Source organism: Motacilla alba, chromosome 5 (assembly GCF_015832195.1).
Source record: "Motacilla alba alba isolate MOTALB_02 chromosome 5, Motacilla_alba_V1.0_pri, whole genome shotgun sequence".
NCBI lineage: Eukaryota > Metazoa > Chordata > Aves > Passeriformes > Motacillidae > Motacilla > Motacilla alba.
In genome coordinates this window covers 8,683,852-8,704,680 of record NC_052020.1, presented here as the reverse complement: position 1 = coordinate 8,704,680, position 20,829 = coordinate 8,683,852, and the positions used below count along the sequence as shown (strand labels likewise).

Sequence of the window (20,829 nt, the reverse complement as noted above, 5' to 3'; positions counted from 1 at the left end):
GTTTGGGATCCCAGCAGGACACCATGAGGCAAGCTGGAGTTCCCAACTCACGGCTTCCAAGGACTTCCAAGCTCCACATCCCACCTTGAGCAACACCTCATTTCCCCCAGCAGCACTTCCAGCGATTGCTCCGTTCCTTCCAACCTTCACTCTGGATTTTCCTTTCCCAGCTTGGCACTGCAGCTTTGGAAGCTGCCAAATTCCTGATCATCTTAAAAACTCAGCACGTCGTTCCTTTGCCAGACAGGAGCAAAGGTCAGCTCTGGAATAAATGGATTCAGCCAGCCCAGAGCTGCTCACAGACACAGAGCATCCATCTAATTTCACGGAGCCGAGTCCTGCCAGTATCCTTTGAGGACATTCCCATCACAGCAGAATTTTAAGCACATTCTCAGGCTTTGATTGAAAATTCCTTAAAGGTCGTTGGAAGAAAAAGTCATTTGAGTGGCTCCAGGAATTTCATTGTGGGTCTCCACGATGCCTTTCCAAATTTGGAATTCTCTAATCGTAAGAGTTTTTAATTACACGCCCAGTGATTTTAACTGCTCCCACTAATTATTTAACACCTCAAAGCCCTTTCTGTAACTTCTTTTTCAAGTAATTAAGACCATTTGGGGGTTTATAATTAAAAAGTGAAATAATTTTAAAAATCTGCGGGGTTTTGTTTGGTTTTGGGTTGGTTTGGGATCGTTTTCCCTTTGTTTTCCCCACCTTGTGTCCCAGCCATGTTCCATGATGCCCCTCAACCGGCAGGCGCTCCGCATCCCCCGTCAGATCCGTCAGGGCGTCCTGGAAGAAAAGCAGTCACCTTGCTTCAGGTGAGCCAAATCCGAGTCAGGATTCCAAACTGGGAAGGGCTCCAACTGTCTGGAATGTCCACCAGGGAGGCCACTGCATATCCCACTTACTTTTGGGGACAGAGTTCCCCGGATGCTGATGACCACCTTCTTCTTGTCATGGTCCACAGCCACGTAGAACGGGGTTTCATAAACCTGGAAGAGATCAGGACAGACATTCCTGTTGGATTATCCTTGGGGAAAAGGAGACAGAGTGCATGACAGGATTTGTGTCCAAATAACAGAATTTTTTTTATGGAAATGGAAGAGAAAAAGGCTTCGTTTCCCTTCTTTGTCCCACTACAGCCGGAAGAGAGTAAATCCCCTTGGGAAGGGGGCCTGGGGTTGTCCTTACAGCATCGTGGCAGGAAGTGTAGACGATGTCCACGGAGGTCATGTTCTCGTCCAGGAAGTGGCGCCGGATGGCGATGGCGTTGCAGCCACAGCAATTGTCCTCCTCGATGGTGACGCCGGGAGCGTAGCGCGGGCGCGACGGGCACAGGCAGCAACACCTGCGGGGAGGAAGCACGGCTTTGAGGGAAAAAGGCTGGATTTAGAGTGGCATTCCTAGAGGGAAGGGAAAGGCGGGCCCTCCAAACCGCATCCCAACGGCAGCGAGTGCCAAGTGAAGGATAAAACCACGAAGCAGCCTCAAAATCTGGGATCAGGTGCAGTTTTCCTTTTGAGCACCAGAGAGAGCTACAATGCAGCCAGTCCCCAAGGAATCCAAGGATTATGGAGTGGGATGGCTCCCTCAAAGGATACTGTCCTTGGAAGCACAGTTTTCCAGTGCTTCAATGTGGAAAAGCCAACACTGACCAAGCTCCAGGTTTATTTATAGGAAAAAAACGGGTTTAGAATCATCCCAAAATAAAAAGAGAAGCGCACGGTGATTTTCCTTCTTTCTCTCTCAGAACTAAAAGTATTCCCAAGCAATCACAATCCTCCCAATAGCCAAGGAAGTGCCAAAAGCTCATCCCCAAACTGAGTCCGGTGACAGTATTCTGGCAGCTGGAAACAAACCCTTGCACCGGGGCAAAAATTCTGAGCTGGAAAAATCCAATTAACCTGAGGGAGCACAGCCCAAGCCAGGCAAATCTTGGAGGTCTTTTAATCAGGACCCAAATGTCAACTCCCTGATTTCTGAGCTCCAAGAAGCTCTTTTTGGACTTGGTGTTGTGCCAGGTGAGTTGTCTCCGCTGGCTGTTCCATGCTCCGGAGAGGATGGAGCAGAGGACAGGCTGGTTTATGTACTAAGAACTGGAAGGGATTCAGAAAGCCTTTGGAATATGAAGCCCAGAGAGATGGAAAGAAAAAAAAACACGAGGAGAAAAAGGCAGAAAAGAAATTGAGCAGGGAGGAAGCACCAAGGGGATGAAATAAATGTGGGGAAAAACAAAGGGCTTTTCTAAACATGGGAAAACCAGGCAGGAAAAAAGGGATGAGGGTGGGCACTCACGAGCAGGATCTGGCCAGGCGGCAGAGTCCACAGGTGGGCTTCCTCATGAGGTAAATGGGCCATCCATAGGCAGCCAAGGCGAAGAGCATGTAGTAACACACCTCCCGGTACCGCTGCATCTCTTGCTGGAAGACACGGGACTCCCTGAGCCTGCAATCTCTTGGAATTTCCCCCTCCATTCCCTTTTTCCATAGTTAGGCACGTGCCAAGTGCCAGCCCCCTCTCCCAGCCGTGCTGCGGTGACTGAGGAGAGCGAGGTGGGGATGCCAGGCAAGAGCCACCCCCTCCCAAAGATTGCTCTGCCTGATTTCCTGAGGAATTCTCCGGCTATCCCACCATGCTGCCAAGGAAGCTGCTTCCTGCAGATTTGGAAATGAGCTCCCTAAATATCCCCTTTCCAGCAGGCCAGAGGATGCCTGGAGAGGGCCACAAAGCCGATGTGAAGCAGTTGCATCCCATAAGAGCTCAGTTATTCCAGAGAGCTGGATCAGGGATTGGAGTTAAACACAGCAGGATAATTAGAGGGGAAAATCAGGGGAGCATCAGGGAGAAATCAGAGGTAAATTGGAGGAAGAGCTGAGGGGGACAATGGCAAAGGGGATAATGAGGAGGTGGAAATTTGGCAGGAAAATTAGGTGGGAAAATCAAAATCAGGGATAAATCAGACTAATCTAAATCAGAGATAAATTAGGGATAAACCAAAATCAGGGATGAATCAAAATCTGGAATAAATCATGGATAACAGTGCTGACTCTCTTGCAGCAGTATCACCTCACCAAGCCTCCAGAGATCAAGTTTTATTCCATTCTCATGGACTTTCTTGGATTGTTTCAAATAAGGGCAGAAAGGTGTGAGAGAAGACAGTGAGGAAAAGAAAACAAGGATCGCAGGGGGGTTTGGAGGATCCCACATCCCAGGGACTTACCGCATTCTTCAGGTCCAGGTATTTGGTGTTCCTGGTCACTGGCATTCCAGACAGAAAAGCTAAAATGTCATTGTTTGCCTGGAAGTCACAAATACACAGAAAAATTCCTCTGTGTGACAGCAAGACAAAAATCCACTCTCAAAATATCCCAACCAGGCCCTTCAAATACTTCCAATGGTTTTATTCCTGTCTGATTTGAATCCCAACTCAAGGGGGAAAAAAAAACCATTAAAATAAATCAATTTCCTATTGGGCTGACGATCTGCAAACCTCAACAGCAGCTTGGAAAACTGGGAATTTTTCCTTCTGTCACTTGAATCCCAAGTCAAGGGGAAAACCCCAATAAAATAAATCCATTTCCTACTGGCTTGACAATCTGCAAACCTCAACAGCAGCTTGGAAATTTAGGAATTTTTCCCCCTGCAGATTGCTGGAGTCTTCTCCATATCTTTGTACCGTGGGAATAATCTTCCCATTCATTTCCAAGTACCTACAACCCCCTTGGAGGCCCTTTTGGGATCAAGACCACCTCCTGTATCACCTGCCTGGAGAGGATCAATGCAGATTCCAGACTTGACTCAGCACCAGCTGAGCCCTTGGACAGGGAAAAGCTCAGGGAAAGCTGCTGAGGTCGCCGTTATTTTTCTTTCCCACCTCAGCGAGTGAGAACAGCCCAGAAATGAGGTGGGCAGAGCCACGCAGCTGTTTCCCAGGGAATCCCGGAGCAGCTGGGAAGAGATTGCCAGGTTTTCCCACCTCATCCAGGACGGCGTTGCGCTTGGCCCGCTGCCGCTGCCGCAGGAGAACCAGCCCCGCGATGATGTCGGAGGGGACGATGTCCAGGTCCCGGAAAAATTCCGCAAAAAGGTAGGCGATCTCGGAGTAGGCGTCCTGCAAAATCCAGGGAGAGAGGGCTTGGAGGAGGAGGAGGAGGAGTTTGGGTGTGGGAAGCCTCAAAACAGGACACAAAGTGAGAACTGGACTCGTTTCTGGAGCTCAGCCTCCAAAACAGCCACAAGATTCCTGCAGGGAATGCCAGATCTGGACTAATCACATGATTCTCGTGTCTTGTTTGTTTTCCACAGTCCCACTCGGGGGATGGATTTGTGCCGTGTGTGGGCACCTCGACATCCAAACAGCTCACACAGGACACAGGGAAGGAAAGGGAATGGTTTTGGCTCTCTCTATTAAACCAAACAGAGAAAATGGGATGAAAACCAAGCAAATCCCAATACAGTGCTACCTCGGAGTCATCCTTTCTCCTCTAAAGCAGAATAAAGGCCATTCCATGAGGAAAAAACCACTCATTTTGTCCTATTTAAGAATCTCTTCAACTCTAACTTTGCCCTGGGATCCTTTTTCCCATATTTATCCCAGACCTGAGATGCTGGTGCCCAAACTTAACCCAAACCTGGGAACCTTTCCCCAAATTTACCCCAGACCTGAGACCCTTATGCCCACATTTAACTTGCCTGTACTTACTCCAGACCTGGGATCCTTCTGCCCAAATTTAACTTGCCCAAATTTATCCCAGACCTGGGATCCTTTTGCCCATGTTGCCAGGCTTTTCCAGATTTATTTTGGATGACACCCAAGCAAAAAGGCATGAAAAGTAAAAACTGAGACGCTGAATGCAGAATTCTCAGAATGAAGGTGACCAAACCCAAAAAAGGAGGGACAGAAATGGAAGTGTGACCTGGGAGGGTCAAGCAAAGCCCTGGAGCAGAGGGACAAAGATATTTTGAAGAGAAATCTTGTTTCCCCACTTTTTGCTCTGTGATACAGAAGAAAAAAAAAAAAAAAAAAAAAAAAAAAAAAACAAACCACAAGACCTTACAGGAGAATATTTTGGGATGCTGGAGAGGGGCTGGAATGTGGGTCGGTGCTGACCTGTCATTACTCCAGCCTAAAGACAATGATGATCCAGAGGCTGGAGCAACAAAAGGTGGAGCTGTACCCACCAATGATCCGTATTTGACTCTTGCCATCCAAAACTCTTCCTACAAGGATGATCACAGCCTTACCTGAACCTTTATCCTATGTTTTCATAGTATCCTTTATCCAGCATCAAAACCCACAAGACTGGAGTGTTGTGGAAACCCTGAGCACTCCAGGACGGGATTTCTCCTCTCCCTTCTTTGACCATCAAGACAGTAAATCCTTTCTCTTCCCTGCAGGAATGACCTACATCCTTTTATCCCTGCCAAACTCCTGGCGTGTGGGATGACTTTCTGTCATTTTTCACTTCCCTACAAAAGCCAGTTAAATCCCCATTAAGAACTGGGGCTCCAGGTGCCAACTCTCTGTGCCAGCAGTGCCTTTGGAAAGCCAACGGCATTCCAACCGCAGTATCCTTGAAATCCTGACCTCATCAATCCTAGCATGGCTCCTGTGAGCTCACAAGAAATGCCAAGAGCCTCCAAAGGAAACAGGACAAACACCCATTAATCCAAAGTGGCAGCTACAGCCCTGGATGCTCCGACAAAAAAAGGCCCTGATGGAAGTTCAATGCGTATTTTCCGCTCCAGAGGAACAGCTTTCTGTGGGAACACCTGACATTATTCCTGTTTGTCCACCTGGAGTGCTCTGCTACAAAACCCTGAAGGCTCTGAGGCTTCAGACTTCACCCCAGATCCTTTCCCCAAAGCCACATCCATCCCATAAAACACTTTTCCAGCCCAGAGGACAACAATCCTCTGCTGCTACATTTTTTTTTCCATGGGGTCTGGGATAGGCAGCACTGGATTCATTTCTGATCCATTACGTGCTCATTCATTCCACACGCTGCCATGCCAGGACACAACGTCAGGGCTTGTTCCTGCAGAGAAAAGAGGCTGGAAATTGCTCAAAAGCTGGATGTAAAGTGGAAATTCAACAGCACGAGGAATGCGAGGCATTTGGAATCCACTTTTATTCCAAGCTTAAAAAAAAAAAAAAAAAAGAGAAACAGAATGGAAAGTTTGTTAAAAAGAACAAAAAGAAATATTTGGAATACTTTGCAATCCTAAATAAAATGGGAGTTCTTCAGGGCATTCAGGTGCCTGTCAGGGCTCCCCCTCCCAGGATGCAGCACCCATGCTGTGCCCTCAGGACAGGAGTCTCCAGCAGCTGGGCAAGGTGACCTGGATGTGCTCTCAGGGAGAAGGGAAGTGCCTCTGCTCTGAAGCACCAAGGAAAAGCTGCTGTGGGAGCTGCCAGGGCACAAAGCTCCCTTGGTCCCAGTTTTCCAGATGGATTTCTCCAGCAAATAAGCTGGGAGCTGGCAGGTCTGGGCTTGAACTTCCCAGAAGGACATTCCCAAGGAACATGGTGGCATCTCAGCCAGGGAAAGGGATCCTGGGAGGGGCAGCATTCTGAGACACGGTGCTGGATTTCTGCACAAGGGCTGTGACAATTCCCGAAGCCTTCCACACTCTGGAAGCTGCACCTGTGGATAATTCCACAGCACTCCCTAAGAAATGCTGTTAATCCAATTCATCACCAGGGAAGAACAAACGTTCACCTGACTCTCCTTTATTTTTCCACTTTCCCTTTGGAGCTTTCAATGCCAGTCTCATTTCTCTTCCTCTCCACGTTCACATCCCTTCCAATGTGCTCCTTTTCCCGCTGCATCCTTTTGGAGCACGAACTCCGGGCTATATTTAGTGAGGACACGGCGGCTGTGGTCGGTCCCTTGGTGTTTTCCCTGTCATTTTCCGTGCCCTTCTAACTGGAGTTAAACGTCTGGGCGGATTTTTTGGCCACTGCTGGTTTTGTTGGAATGTCCTTGATAAATCCCAGCTTTTTCCCTGAGAGGTTGTAACTAATTCAGAGCTCAGCGTCTGCAAGTACACAAATCTCCTGATTTTTATGACTTTCTCCTCCCTTTGGGAACAATTCCCTAGTTCTGCTGGCTCCTTCAGGAGTCCTCAAATCCTCAGAATTTTAACCAAAGTAGTTAAATCAAAAGAAAAGTTTTCCAGCACCAAAGTTTGACTTGCCTCTTCAGCAGGTCCTCAGGAATGCTGGTGAATCCCACCCTCAGGCACAAACCTGCTCCCAGTGATTCTAAGGAGAATGGAATGATAACTTTTGCGGAAGGAATTTCAAGGCCTTTACCCTTCCCTGCTAGAGAACAGCAAGGGAAAATCCCAATGGCAGCACGTGAAAATTCCCAGTGACCTTCACATGGATCTATGGATTCGACAGTTTTTGATTGTCAGGAGATCCAGAAGGATTTGGGTGATTCTTCCTGGTTTTTGTTTTCCCGTTTCCAAATTCTCCTCCTCAAGGGTGTGAGACTGATGGAAACAACAGGAGAACGTGCTCAGGAAGGGGATGATAAAGAGAAACGGGAGCTGCCCAGGAAGTGCTGCCGAATGCGATCCTAACCTGAGGGGAAACAGGGATTTCTCCACTGATATTTTGATTCCCAACAGGAAGTTTTTGGTACTCACCGACTGGGAGTCCTTTGTCCGTGTGCAGCAAAGGAACACTTTGAGCCTGCGTGTCCAGCTGCTGGCTTGTCCCTCTTCCAGGCGGTGTCTGGGAATAAAGGAGAGAGCAGGAATGTGAGGAGAGGCAGAACATGGTGTAGGATCCAACATGGAGTGGCATAGCCTGTGCTGTCCCTGGAAAAATGGGTTAAGGTTCCCTCAATCCTTCTTTTCTCCATGCTGAGCCCCCTCAGCTCCCTCAGCCACCCCTGGCGCTCCGGCTCCTGCCCCAGCTCCGTTCCCTTCCTTGGATACGCTCCAGAGAAGTGTGAATCCACAGGATCAAGCACTGTGTTTGGATACCTGGCATCCTGCCTGAATGGGATGCATGGAATGAAGTTCCTGTTGCAATGTGGCAGCTGCTCCGTGTGCCAGGATGTGCAACCACTCAGAAGGAAAAAGGTACCTCAGGGTGAGGGAGTGGCACAAGAGACCCTGAGCATTTCAGACATGCAATTTTTCCCAGTCACAGAATCAAGGAATGCTTCAGGTTGGAAGGGACTTTTAGGATCATTGTGTTCCACCTCCTGCCACAGAAGTAGGGATTGATTCTATGCCAGAGTGCCAAGCTCCCTGAAGTCCACAGCTCCTCCTTTTTTTAGGGAAACACAGATTTAATCCAGGTCAGAGCAATCCAAAATAAAACACCACTCCATTTTTTTGGCAGGGTATCCCATCAGGCTAAGCCCAAGCCCAGAAAGTGGGCAAAGAAATATTTGCTTGAAATGGAAGGAGAAGATCCCACAGGGATCCATCAGCTCTTGCCTGAGTATGTGAAATCAGCTCTCCATAACCTTTCAGAAGAGGAGTGGGAATATGAGTGGCAGCAGGGCGTTGCTCCCCCAGATTCCAAAGAACTCCAGAATTTCCCTGGAGGGGTTCAACAACCAAGTGTACTCTGAGTTGTTTTCCCTCCATCTTTTCCCAAATTCTTACTTCTTAACTTCCACACGTTCAGTAGGAGCTCCAAAGCTCCTTGGAAAAGCCTTGGCACAGCGAGCCCAGCCTTTTATTGGGTTGTTTCTTTTTCCCAGCCCACACACACCACGATGCCACTGGGAAAGGAAAACCAGCGTGGGACACAATCCAGCCAGGCAAAGAACTTCCTCATCTATTCCTTGGAAAGGATTTCTTTCAGCAAGAGGGAGAAGTTGGGTATGTATCCTTTGGAAACAATTGTTTGAGCAGTGAACAGTCACATTTGATGTTTGTTTTTCACATCATAGCCCACAGCGTTTGCTTGTTAACAGCTGTTAACATTCCCTTTCCAGAGGGAAAATCCATGAACAGCAGGAACAAGCTCTCCATAAATACTGCAGGCCTGGAGGGAAAAACCAGGCCAAGGGAGAAAGGCCTTCACTCAGCTTTCTGGGATCTCAAAATTCCCCACAGAGGAGATAATTTTGGAGTTGGTTTGAATTTACTTGTGCAAGCTGTGGAGCTCAGATTTGCTTTGGAAAAAAACATTTCAGAATTCTGGAATGGTTTGGGATGGAAGGGACCACAAAGCTCATCCAGTTCCACCCCACGCCATGGGCAGGGATAGCTCCCACTGTCCCAGATTGCTCCAAGCCCCATCCAGCCTTGGACATTTCCAGGGATTGAGTAGCCACAGCTGCTCTGGGAAAACCATTCCAGTGCCTCACCACTCTCACAGAGAAGAATTTTTTCCTTGGATGCAGTACTACATCCACAGTATCATCCTTCTTATCTTCCTGGGAATATCCTGATTCCAAGCAGCAATCACCATGCTAGGCACTAATTCCAAATATTCCAGACTATTGTAACACATTGGAAAGGTCAGGAGGAATATCTGGCATTCCACAAAAAATCCAGGCTCCTTCCCACAGAACTTGATGCACTATCCTTAGAAAAGCCCAGTTTTCCCTCAAAAGGGACCTCATTCCAAGGCATTGGAATACAGAAAATACACAAGCCCAGTGAAAAATGGGAAATTTATGGAGTGGTTTTTGAAAGCCTCATTTTTTTTATCCCTGGGATCCCGATGCCCTCCAAAGCCACATTCCTCAAGGACAGTCACATATCAAAGGAAACAAAGCCTGTTTGTGTTGTCCCCTACTGGAAAAAATCCTTCAGAAAAAGCTTTGCTTGGTGAAAAAAAGCTTTTTCTCTCCCCATCTGGGGAGCTCCAAGATGGAATCAACTCTTAATTAAAAGATCCAACTGCCAACACAAATGGAATTGTGCCTTAGCCAAGACTAAATAGGAGAAACCTCAGGGCAAAAGGTTGGATTTTGGAGAGGAAAATAAAGGAAGAAAGGGGATTTGGAAGGAGATGCTGCCTTGAAGTAAGGAAAATTTAAGCACACACTCACTGTTTCCACGGAAAACGCTGCTATGGGATACAGACAAACAGGTTGTTGTGGTCAGCAGGGCCCATGAGGATCCACAAATCCAGTAATTAAGGCAGAATCCAGCTGGATTCTGCATGGCTTTGCCTCCTTTGGATGCAGGTGCCCACACACAGCACCTGACAGGGAGCTGCATCCTCCCAAAATCCCCTTCAGCGGAGCAGAATGGTCCCTGCAGCAAGGCAAGGAGAAGGGCAAGATCCCAAAAAAGCATGACACCCTTCCAGAAACCTTGCCCTGGGAAGCTGTGGTTGCCCCATCCCTGGAAGTGTTCCAGGATAGCTTGGACAGAGCTTGGAATAACCTGGTATAGTGGAAGGTGTCCCTGCCCATGGCTTAAAGGGCTTTAAGATTCCTTCCAGCCCAAACCATCCTGGAATTCCCTGGCTTGAGGAGGATTTTGGGTGGCTGTAGCCATGAGGACACAGCACTGGTAACCCTGAAACCCTCCATTGGTTCTTTCCTTAAATCTTAAATATTTTTTTTAAATCTTAAATCTTGAACAGAAGGGAAATTCAGTCTGCTGTGAAGACAAGCTGGGAGAGCTGGGAATGTTCAATCTGGACAAGAGCTCCACAGAGATCTTCCAATGCCTAAAGTGGATCCAAAAGAGCTGGAGAGGGACTTTGGACTAGGGGCTGGAGGGACAGGACAACGGGAAATGGCTTCCCACTGACAGAGAGAGGGAAGGGACAGATGGGATATTGGGAAGTGATGCTTCCCTGTGAGGGTGGTGAGGCCCTGGAACAGATTTCCCAGAGAAGCCTTGGATGCCCCATCCTTGAAAGAGTCCAAGGCCAGGCTAGAGATACCTTTTCTAGTGGAAAGCATCCCTGCACATGACAGTGGGTTGGAATTCAATGATCTTTAAGGTCCCTTGCACCCAAGAATTCCGGGATCCCACGGAATGCTGCCTTACCTGAGGTTGTAGGTCCTTAGGTTGCGTTGCCGGCGCTTGGTGGCGCGGAGCTTGACGAAGGTGCGTCCCGTGGGGTCAAAGACACACAACACAGTGATGCACACACTCAGGATCACCACCCAGTTGCACACCACCATTCCTGAAAAAAAACAACAGGAGTCACGTGCTCCGGCCCTTACTTCCCACCCCAAATTCCCGCAGCAAAAGGAAATCCTCTGGAAAAGCTTTTAAGCCACAGCTGGATGAGTCTTCCGGCTGTTTTATGGGGCCATTAAATGCTCCCTGAGTATCCGGGACTGCACCATTAACATCATCCCCACCAGGAGACTGGGAAAGGCTTCCAGGAAAACAGTAAAACCATTCTGAAGGGCAAAAGCGGAATTTACAGACTGCCCTTCCCTGGGAACACGGATCCCTGCCTGAGCGCCGGCAGCACAGGCGGATGAATGGAACGACTGTTCCGAGCAACAAACAGGAAAACAAGCCCCACATTGACAGCTCCCATCCACTTCCCAGAGTCAATCGGCACAGGCGGGAATGAAGGATGCCCGCCAATCCGTCGGAATGCTCCCAGGCCACATTCCAGCTCCGTACCCAGGGTGACACTCTTGGCTGTGATGTCGTTGCAGGAGGTGTAGTACTGTGTCAGCCACACGATGCCCACGATGGCGTACACGAACTCAATCACCAGGATCGCTGGAAAAAACGGGAACAGCACGGATGACAGCAGCCTTTTCCCCAAGGATGAGCTCCTCTCCCCATTTTCTCACAAGGAATAGGTATAAAAACGCTTTAGAAGGGGATGTGTAAGGAGATTAGCCTAAAGTGCGACGTGTTCCAAACGACTCCAAAAAAATGGGATCGTGGAGGGGTCAGCGCCCTTGGTTGTGTCACAGGTATGAATCAGAGATCCAGACCTTCCTCCCACGCTGCTGGAAAGACTCCCTGAGGCAGCAGGAATGACAGGACCCAAACCTTAACTACCTCAGACAGCTGGCCTGACTCACAGATCCAAAATATGTGAGCGTGTGGATCCAGGATTAATCCTGCTCACTATGCTTAGCAAACATTCTCAGCACCTTTGCAGCCCTTCCCATAACAGTTCCAAGGAGACAGCGCCTGAGGAGCTCCTCAGTTTTGCATGTGACTGACAGCAAACTAGAAACTGGGGATTAACAGTGCTTCCCTGGAACAAAAAAGCTGGGAAACTGCTCTGAACGGCCCATCCTCCCACCTTCTTCCCAGAATTGCAAAGGCCACGTGGGCAATCGGGTGTGGAGAAGGTGAACACCTTGCTTGGGATTGCCTAAATTTTGGTGGAGCTGAGACTAAATCCAGCCTGGCTTATCCCGCTCACCCTCCTTATCTCCTGCTGGCACAGAATCTTTCCATAAGTGGCTTTGCTACAGACCTGGAAAGACCAGTTCCAGGAGACAGAGCTTTCCTGGGCAAGGAATCAGGGCTAGGACTGGCTCCTGATGAACCCAATTTATGCCTGAGTTAGGTTTTGCTTCCCTTGGCTCCTCTCCCCTTTGCCTGCTGCAGGACAGGAGCAGCAGGAGCAGGGATGAGACATTCCCAGGTTCACATTAGAGTTAATTCCCTAAATTCCTCTGCATTAAACAGCACATGCTTAAATTGGGATAGTCACATGGACCTTGCCCACGCACTGGTCACGCTCCCACTTCCATCAGCACAACTGATCAACCACCAGGAGCAAAATACCCAGGAAAAAAGGGAATACGAGACCCAAAATCCAGAGGAAATCCCACTCCTGAGCACACAGAGAGTTTAAGGAAGAAGAAGGGATGTTTTGGGGGGCAGGAAAACCTTTCTTTGTATTCTCCCTACCTCCTCTGCCCCACTTAGTCTGGTTTTAACACAAACTGCCAGGCTCTCCATGCTTCCCTAGGGAGACTGGCTGGGAAGCTGGAGAGGGAGATTTGTTTGCTGTTTGCGTTAATAACTTGCACTGAGCATTCCAAGTCTTCCAGACTGAGCTTTCAAGCAAGGTTATCCTTATTTTAGTGGATTCTGCAGGAAAACAACCCGGCAAAAAGCAGGGATGCAAACCCACGGGATGATTTGTTTGGAATGGGTCTGGCTCTGCATCTCCAAAGATTCTCTTAAAACCTTAATTTGGCACAGAAAAATCTGATTAAATTTCTGTACCTGGAAGGCAACAGAATCTAGGGAAAACAAGCTAAAAGGGAATGAGGGATCAAGGGATAATTCTCTTCCCTGCTCTAGTTTTTGGAGAGGGAGCAAGACAGGAATTGCTTATAGGAAGAAAAAGAGAGTGAGCAGGTGGGAAGCCTATTTTCCTCCCAGAGCCTGGAGGGATGGATCAGGTGAGTCAAGAGGCAACACCTCAGGGTCAGAACCTTTGGGATTTATGCCTCTATCCTTGGAAAACATAGTTGGGAAAAGAGAGACAGAAGGGGAGCAGATTCCATGAGAGGAAAAGGAGGCTATTTGGGACATCGCCTGCCAGTCTGACAGCCGTGACAAGGCGCAGCCTATGGATTCATCGGGATGCACGGCACATCCTGGCAGCCATCTGGCCGTGCCAGAGGAGCCGCACTAGGCAGGGAGAGGAGGCTCCGGGGAAGAGCACACGGAAGCGCGGAGGCTCCGGCCGCTTACCCAGTCGCACATAGAGGACGTACTGCATGGAATCCCGCGGCTCCGTGTACAGGATGCTCCCGCGCATGCTGAGCCAGATGATGGCCAGCTCGGCGATCATGCAGCTCAGCAGGATGCCCAGGTAGCCCCGGCCGTGGTCCACCAGGTTCAGGGAGCACGTCTCGTTGGGATTGTACACCAGCCCGAAGAGCACCACCGAGAGAATCACAAACCTGTCGGGCAGGAAAGCCAAGGGAAACCACGGAATATCCCACAGCTCTTCCCTCCTCAGTGTCCCACAGCTCCTTACGTTAATCTTCATTTGGGCCCCAAATCCCCTCTGCACAGGCTCTGCTAGCCCTGGCAGAACCATTTCATCCATGCCACATTATCCCATGGGATTTGCCTCTCCAGAAAAGTCATGGCTGCCACACCCTTTGGAAATGTTCAAGGCCAAGTTGGACAAGGTTTGGAGCAACCTAGTGGGAGCCGTCCCTGCCCGTGGCAGGGAGCTGGAATTGGATGGTCTTAAAGGCCTCTTCCAACCCAAACCATTCCAGGATTCCATGCTTGTTTTTCCTGAGCTTGTGTATAGAAACACAGTCCTAAATTCTAGTGGGGAATCTTGGGTAGCACAGGAGGATAACAAGAAGCTCTGGTCAGGCTCTTTGGAACTAGAACTTGGAACAGAGCTAAGCTACGAAAACAGAAGCTGGAAAAATGTTGGTGTTCATCAGGAATGCCCCGGCCAAACTCTCTGGCCCCATGTAGAAGCACAGGGAGAATTTCCAGCCATGCCAGGAATAGCCAGAAGAATTCCTGGGTGAATTCCAAGCATCCTTGTGCCCTTCTCACTTACCAGGTGGTGTGAAGGAGGAAGAGGAAGACGGCTGGCAGAACCAGGTCATCGCTGCCCACAGACCAGCGCCGGCGGAACACGACAATCCCTGGCATGGCTGGCGGGTCCCGGGAAGTTCAGCAGGCACAGCACTCACCTCCTGGAAAAGAATGGAAGCAAAGATGCTGCTGAGCTTCTCCAGCCCCTTCTGGAAAGCCCCACAACCTGGGAGCCAACCTGGGTTGTCCCAGAGCTGCTTCCTTCCAACACCAGGGGGCATGGCATGCACGGGAAGGAGGGCTGGGAATTGAAGGAGTGGGAAGTATTAGGTGAAGCCGGTGTGTAACTCATCCAGATCCACTTCATGGGATTACCTGGAATCCTGTTAGGCTGTGATGGTGAGCAGCCACTGTGGGATTTGGGACAGGTCATACTGGCCTCAAATCTCTGGAAAACCCTATTACTGTGTTTTTCCATGCACAAACCTGCTGCCAGGCTGTTGTTGTCCAACAGCTCTCCCCCCCACACTTGGCTCAGGAAGCCAAAACATCCATTAACAGCCTGTGGCAGCATCTGGGGAACTACAGACTGGCTCCCAACAGCACTTCCAGTGAGGATATTGGCTCCTAGGAGATCTCCCCCTGGACCAGCAGGAGCATCTTGCCAGCTCCACATTTCCGTCGCATCCGCACCGTCCCTGACAGGCACAACCAATTCCAAGGTGGAAGATTGAGGAGCTGCTGTTCCTCCCTGGGTTTTGTTTGTGCTCCTATTTTTAGGGCTTCCCAAACCCTTTGGAAAATAGAAACAGGAGTGGTGCAAAGTCACGAGACTGCACAGGGCGCTCCAGCCTCCTCCAGCACAGCCATCCCACTCCATCCCAGCTGGCTGTACTCCAAGCTGCTCCAGAGGGACTCTGGCAGCACACCTTATCCCACTCCTGCCTTCCTGGCTCAACACATGACCCACTACCAGGAATTTTCCTTGCTTCTGCCAAATCCAGGATGGTGTCTTTGCACTCTTTCTACAGAGACCAGGGATTTCTGGATTGGGGGATCAGTCCTGTCCTTCTTTCCATGTCGTAATCCCTGTCCCACTTCTTATCTGTGCTACCAGGGGATGCTCCACCTCACCTGTGCCACTCTGCTCTCCCAGTTGAATCATCTCAGTTCCCAGCTCCACCAGCCTCTCAATTCCCACATGCATGCACTGCTGCTGGAGAGCTCCACCCATGGCCTGTGGTGGCCATGCTGTTCCAAAGCTGCACTTTGCAAATCCCTAAGTGCTCTTGGATTTCTGTCTCTGTGAACCCAACAGCAAACTGCCAGGTCAGGACAAAGTGTCCTCATCCACTACTTACAACAGGATTTCCAACAGCATTTCCAAGGGAATATCACCTGCAATACTTCCTGTACCAGGCAAAAAAAAACAACCCATACTTGGATATGATACTCCTAATTTAGTACTGTGGGTAAAACAAATTAGAAAGGGGAGGACATCCATAGAATTCCAGCATAGCTTGGATAGGAAGGGAGCTTGAAGATTATCAAGTTCTATCTCCATGGATTGGGACAGCCCCCACCAGTCCAGGTTGCTCATGATTTAAACTAACTTGAGCCTTCCAGATAACACAAATGTTGTGCTTGAGACAGCCCACGGCACCAATTCCTGCCCTGTCCCACTAAATCGAACCCAGCAGTCAGGTATGGTTACCCCACCACTTCCCAGAATATTCCAAATCCAGAGTGTCCTCTCCTGTGCTGACACCCACAGCCACTGGAATGGATCTTCCAACCCATTTCAGCCACCCATTACTGAAAACCTACACAATCCCCTCAAATTCCAGGAGATTCCATAGTTAACAGGCTGCTTCCAGCCTGTCACTCAGTTGAAGGAAATGCTCCATTCCACAAACAAAGCAAATGCGAAATTCCAACGCCATTTGGATTCCCACTTCCTCAGCACAGAATAATCAGAGCACTGGGTACATTCCAGCTCTACCTTCACTCCTCTGGCCATCTGGAGACTCCCTCCCAGCCCCATCGTGCCTGTCATTCACCACCCAGGATAGCTGGGATATCACAAACCCTGGTTACACCTCCAGCACTTCCCAGCCCAGCTCTGTTCCCATCATCCCTCGGCTGCATCCCACCAACACGCTTTCCGGAACTCTTCCACCTCTCCAATTGATTTCTCCCAGTTCCCAGCACCCTCTCCCAGTTTGAGAAGCAGGATATCAACGACAGCAACAAATATCCAATGCGGATTCCTTATCCACGACAACAGATGGGGACAGAGCAGAGAAGCCTGTCACTCGCTGTCACATACAGGAATACTCACTGTGGAACTGTCACTCCACTTACCAGGCTCCCAGGGCAGGAACATTCCTAATTTATTCCCAAAGATTCCTGAATTTAAACCAGGAGGTTCGGGGCTTTGCCCCTGCTTTTGAAAGGAAGGAGATGATGGAAGGCCTGAGACTGGAAAACCCACCAGAAAAAGCTCTCACTGTGAGGACTCTTCAGCTTCATCCCAGGAACTGTTTTAAGATGCTGAAGATACGATCCAGCAGAGGAACTGGGAGGACCGGAAGGCTGGAGTGCAAAGAGCCCTGAGACCACTGACCCCGGCTCTGTGACAGCAAGAACCCTCACACTGTCCCTAAAACTGCTGGAAAGAACCAAACATTCCCAGGATCTTGAAAGCTGAATCCCAGTACAAGCAGCCCCAAGCTCCCAACACTGAAATAAGGGAAGCACATGCACAAGGAGCCCCCTCAGAGCCGGGCAAGATCTAGGGAAGCAGGAACCTTACATGGCATGTGGTCCAGCCGCTGCGCATCCTTCTCTCCCAGAAGGGTATTTCAGGAAAAGTGCATATCCAGGGAGACAGGCATCACAAGCTCAGGAGGGAACAGCAAACTCTTCCTGCAGCCATTGCAAATCCCACTCGGCAAAGGGAAGCACGGCGTGGGAACTGGGATCTGCCTGCTGACAGAGCCGGGCATCATCCTCAGAGCGACTCCCTCCCTGCACCTCATTTATCCACCGGGAATGCCGAGAGCCAGAGGTCGTGACTCCCCCCTTCCACACCCCCCAGCACCCTTTGGAAGGAAGTGACATCATCCCTATTCTGAGGAGATCGTACGTGGATTGTGGGAAGGAGGACTGGGAGCGAGAGCGGGCGATGCTGTCAGAGATGCGGAGCCGGGAGAGGAGGAAAACCCTGGAGCGGCGCAAACCTCCTCCCTCTTCCCACCGAGAAAGCGGCAGCGCTGCCGGGAGCCCTCGGACAGAGCCATGGCATCGGGCTGGGAAAGGCTCCCGGCCACGGACTCTCCAGTGAATGGCCAGGGGGAGGGGACTTGGATGGGACACAAAAGGGACACACAGAGGGGGCCACCCCGGGCACAGAAAGGAGAGACTGTTCCAGAGGAGCCTCTCCCGGCCTTTCCAGCCGTTAATTCCTTGTGACATGCTCTGGGCTATGGCAGGATGTGGGGGAAGGGGAGAATTAGCTGTCTGTAGGGAAAGGCTTAGGGAAAAGAGCAAGGGAGACAAACGCTACAGTGAGAAAACATTCCAGCTAAACCTCGGAGACTTAGGCTAATCCAACAGCCCATCCCATCTGACATGAGCCTCCTTAGGGAGAAGTACACCAGGAAATAAAGCTGAAGGAAAAAGGCTGTGCCTGGATCCTGCATGCCAGGAGTCCACCCACACCACAGCAACACCCCCGGAGTCACCCACTCCCTCCACCCAAATCCAGGCAGAATTTGCTCCGAGCTCCCAGAATCGCAGATTCCCGAGGCACCCACACAGCCCAATGCTCCAACCCCCTGCAATCCTCATCCCTGCATCCACAGGCTCACAACCCCCTGCAATTCCTCACCCCTACATCCAAAGGTTCACAAACCTCTGTAATTCCCCATCCCTGCAAATCCCTATCCCTGCATCCACAGGCTCACAACCCCCTGCAAATTCCCAGTCCTGCATCCACATACTTACAACTATCTACAATTCCCCATCCCTGCATCCACAGGCTCACAACGCCCTGCAAATCCCCCTCCCTGCAAATTCCTCATCCCTGCATCCACAGATTCACAACCCTTTGCAATTCCCCATCCCTGCATCCACAGATTCACAACCCTTTGCAATTCCCCATCCCTGCATCCAGGCTCACAACCCCCTGCAATTCCCCATCCCTGCATCCACAGATTCACAACCCCCTGCAATTCCCCATCCCTGCATCCACAGATTCACAACCCCCTGCAATTCCACATCCCTGCATCCACAGATTCACAACCCCCTGCAATTCCACATCCCTGCATCCACAGATTCACAACCCCCTGCAATTCCACATCCCTGCATCCACAGATTCACAACCCCCTGCATCCACAGGCTAACTCAGGATTCCCACTTCCATCACTCCAAAACCTCCCCTGGTTCCCAACCTCCTGCTGTTCAGAGCAAAAGATGGGAGGCCAAACCCAGGCTGAAGTCAGATCTGGGAGTTTTTTCTCCCTCGCCAGATCCCTGGGGATGTCTGCATGGAGGAAGCCCTGCTATCCCAATATTCCTTCCCTACCTTTTCCCTCAGGCACCTGATGGCACTCTCACAAGACCCAGGTATGACAAAGCAAACCCTCCTCATCTCTGCCAGCACTCTCTTCCAGCTGGCCTCTGCAAATTCCAGAGTCCTCCAGGGTGACTCACCCAAGGAAATTCCCTCTAAACAAGCCAGATGTTTGCCTTCACTGCTCAGGGCTACAGAATTCTCAAAAAAAATTGGATCTGTAGGTCTCAGTGGATGGTTGCAGGTGTTGCTAAAGGACAGAGCCCTTTGCTGTTCCACAGAAATCCAGCACCATGTCCCCGAATGCTGCCCCTCCCAGGATCCCTTTCCCTGGCTGAAATGTCACCATGTTCCTCAGGAATGTCCCAGTCCCAACCTGCTGTCCTGCTGGGATGTTCCAGCCTAGGCCTGCCAGCTCCCAGCTCAACTTCTTAGGAAATGCAGCTGGAAAACCAAAACCAAAGGAGCTTTGTGTCCTGTCACCTCCCACGGCAGCTTTTCCTCAGGAGTGATTTTCTGCTCTGGAGCAGAGGTGCTTCCCTTCTCCCTGAGAGCACATCCAGGTCACCTTGCCCGGGTGCTGGAGACGCCTGTCCTGAGGGCACAGCATGGATGCTGCATCCTGCTTTTTCACTCTGCAGGACAACAGACAGTTCACTTCCCTAACCAACAGAATTGTGGCCCCATCAAGTCACCCCAAATACTTCCTTCCCTCACCAACATGTCCCACAGGGAATATGGGCTTCCTACTCCAGGCTGGATCATTCCCTTGCAGCTCCCAGAACCGTCTCGTTCCCACCAAGCACTTACTGGACTTAACGGAAATCATCAATTCCAGCTTGGATCCACCACCACCAGGCCCCATCCAGCTGTTCTGAAGGGTTTTAAATGAGGCTCTTTCTGTTTCTGAGTGTGTTTCTCACAATCTGGGAATTGTTCTCGCCTTCCAGGGAGAAGGGGGATGGGTTATATCCATACAGAATGTCCTGAAGCTGGCCAGAGGAATTTGCATGGAGCAGCTCTGCTCTGGAGCCAGGCTGGGAGAGCTGGGATGGCTCAGCCCAGAGAGGAGAAGGCTCCAGGGAGCCTTAGAGCCTCTTCCAGTGCCTAAGGGGGCTCCAAGAGAGCTGGAAAGAACCTTTGGAATAGGGCATGGAGAGACAGGGCAAGAGGGAATGGCTTCCCACTCACATGGTGTGGGTTTGGATTGGATATTGGGAAGAAGTCCTTCCCTGTGAGAGTGGTGAGGCCCTGGAATGGATTTTCCAGAGAAGCTGTGGCTGCCTCAAGGCTGGAAGTGATGAGTCCAGGCTGGACAAAGCTTGGAGCAACCTGGGATAGTGGGAGGTGTCCTTGTCCACAGCACGTGGTAGAAAGGGATAAGCGTTCCATGTCCTTTCTAAACCAAACCATTCCAGGACTGAATACCAAGAGGGGACAAATTCCATGGCACCAAAGGAAGGCGAGTCCTTGCCTTTTCCAAGGGCAGGAAGTATCTGCTGCAAGCAGTGCCTGCAGGAATTGCACGGAAAGCTCTTCCCAGGGGGAAGAAAGCACAGCAGCTGCCGGAAGCTTGAGAGGAGAGCTCTGCCCTCACCGGAGGTGATTAAGGGAACAGATCCCTGCTTTAAGGAATATTCCATGGATTCGTGGAACATTTAAGAGCCATATTTATAAGCAAATCCCAGGCAGAAATCACTGGCAAAAATCAATGGGGAATGGAATTTTGGGATATGTTCATGACTACTTTGAAGATTCTCCTTGATAATCTCCCATTTTCCAAGGAGAATGGAATAAAAAGAGTC

The 20,829-nt window shown here is 50.2% G+C and overlaps 1 protein-coding gene across 3 annotated transcripts in view; it reads right to left on the bottom strand.

Moving 5' to 3' along the window:
* Positions 1-20,829, bottom strand: part of DAGLA (diacylglycerol lipase alpha) — a 58,087-nt gene that overhangs the window by 18,494 nt on the left and 18,764 nt on the right. For 2 of the 3 annotated variants that reach the window (XM_038138400.1, XM_038138402.1), the window contains 11 exons: positions 14,471-14,609; positions 13,633-13,844; positions 11,581-11,682; positions 10,987-11,125; positions 7,657-7,744; positions 3,977-4,111; positions 3,221-3,298; positions 2,296-2,420; positions 1,192-1,348; positions 909-992; positions 712-789 (listed from right to left, as the gene is read on the bottom strand). In XM_038138400.1, coding sequence (XP_037994328.1) covers positions 712-789; positions 909-992; positions 1,192-1,348; positions 2,296-2,420; positions 3,221-3,298; positions 3,977-4,111; positions 7,657-7,744; positions 10,987-11,125; positions 11,581-11,682; positions 13,633-13,844; positions 14,471-14,565 — 1,293 coding nt within the window. In that variant the 5' untranslated portion in view covers positions 14,566-14,609. Of the gene's footprint in view, positions 1-711; positions 790-908; positions 993-1,191; positions 1,349-2,295; positions 2,421-3,220; positions 3,299-3,976; positions 4,112-7,656; positions 7,745-10,986; positions 11,126-11,580; positions 11,683-13,632; positions 13,845-14,470; positions 14,610-17,263; positions 18,262-20,829 lie in introns of those variants that run through there. The other variant, XM_038138401.1, reaches the window with a different exon arrangement.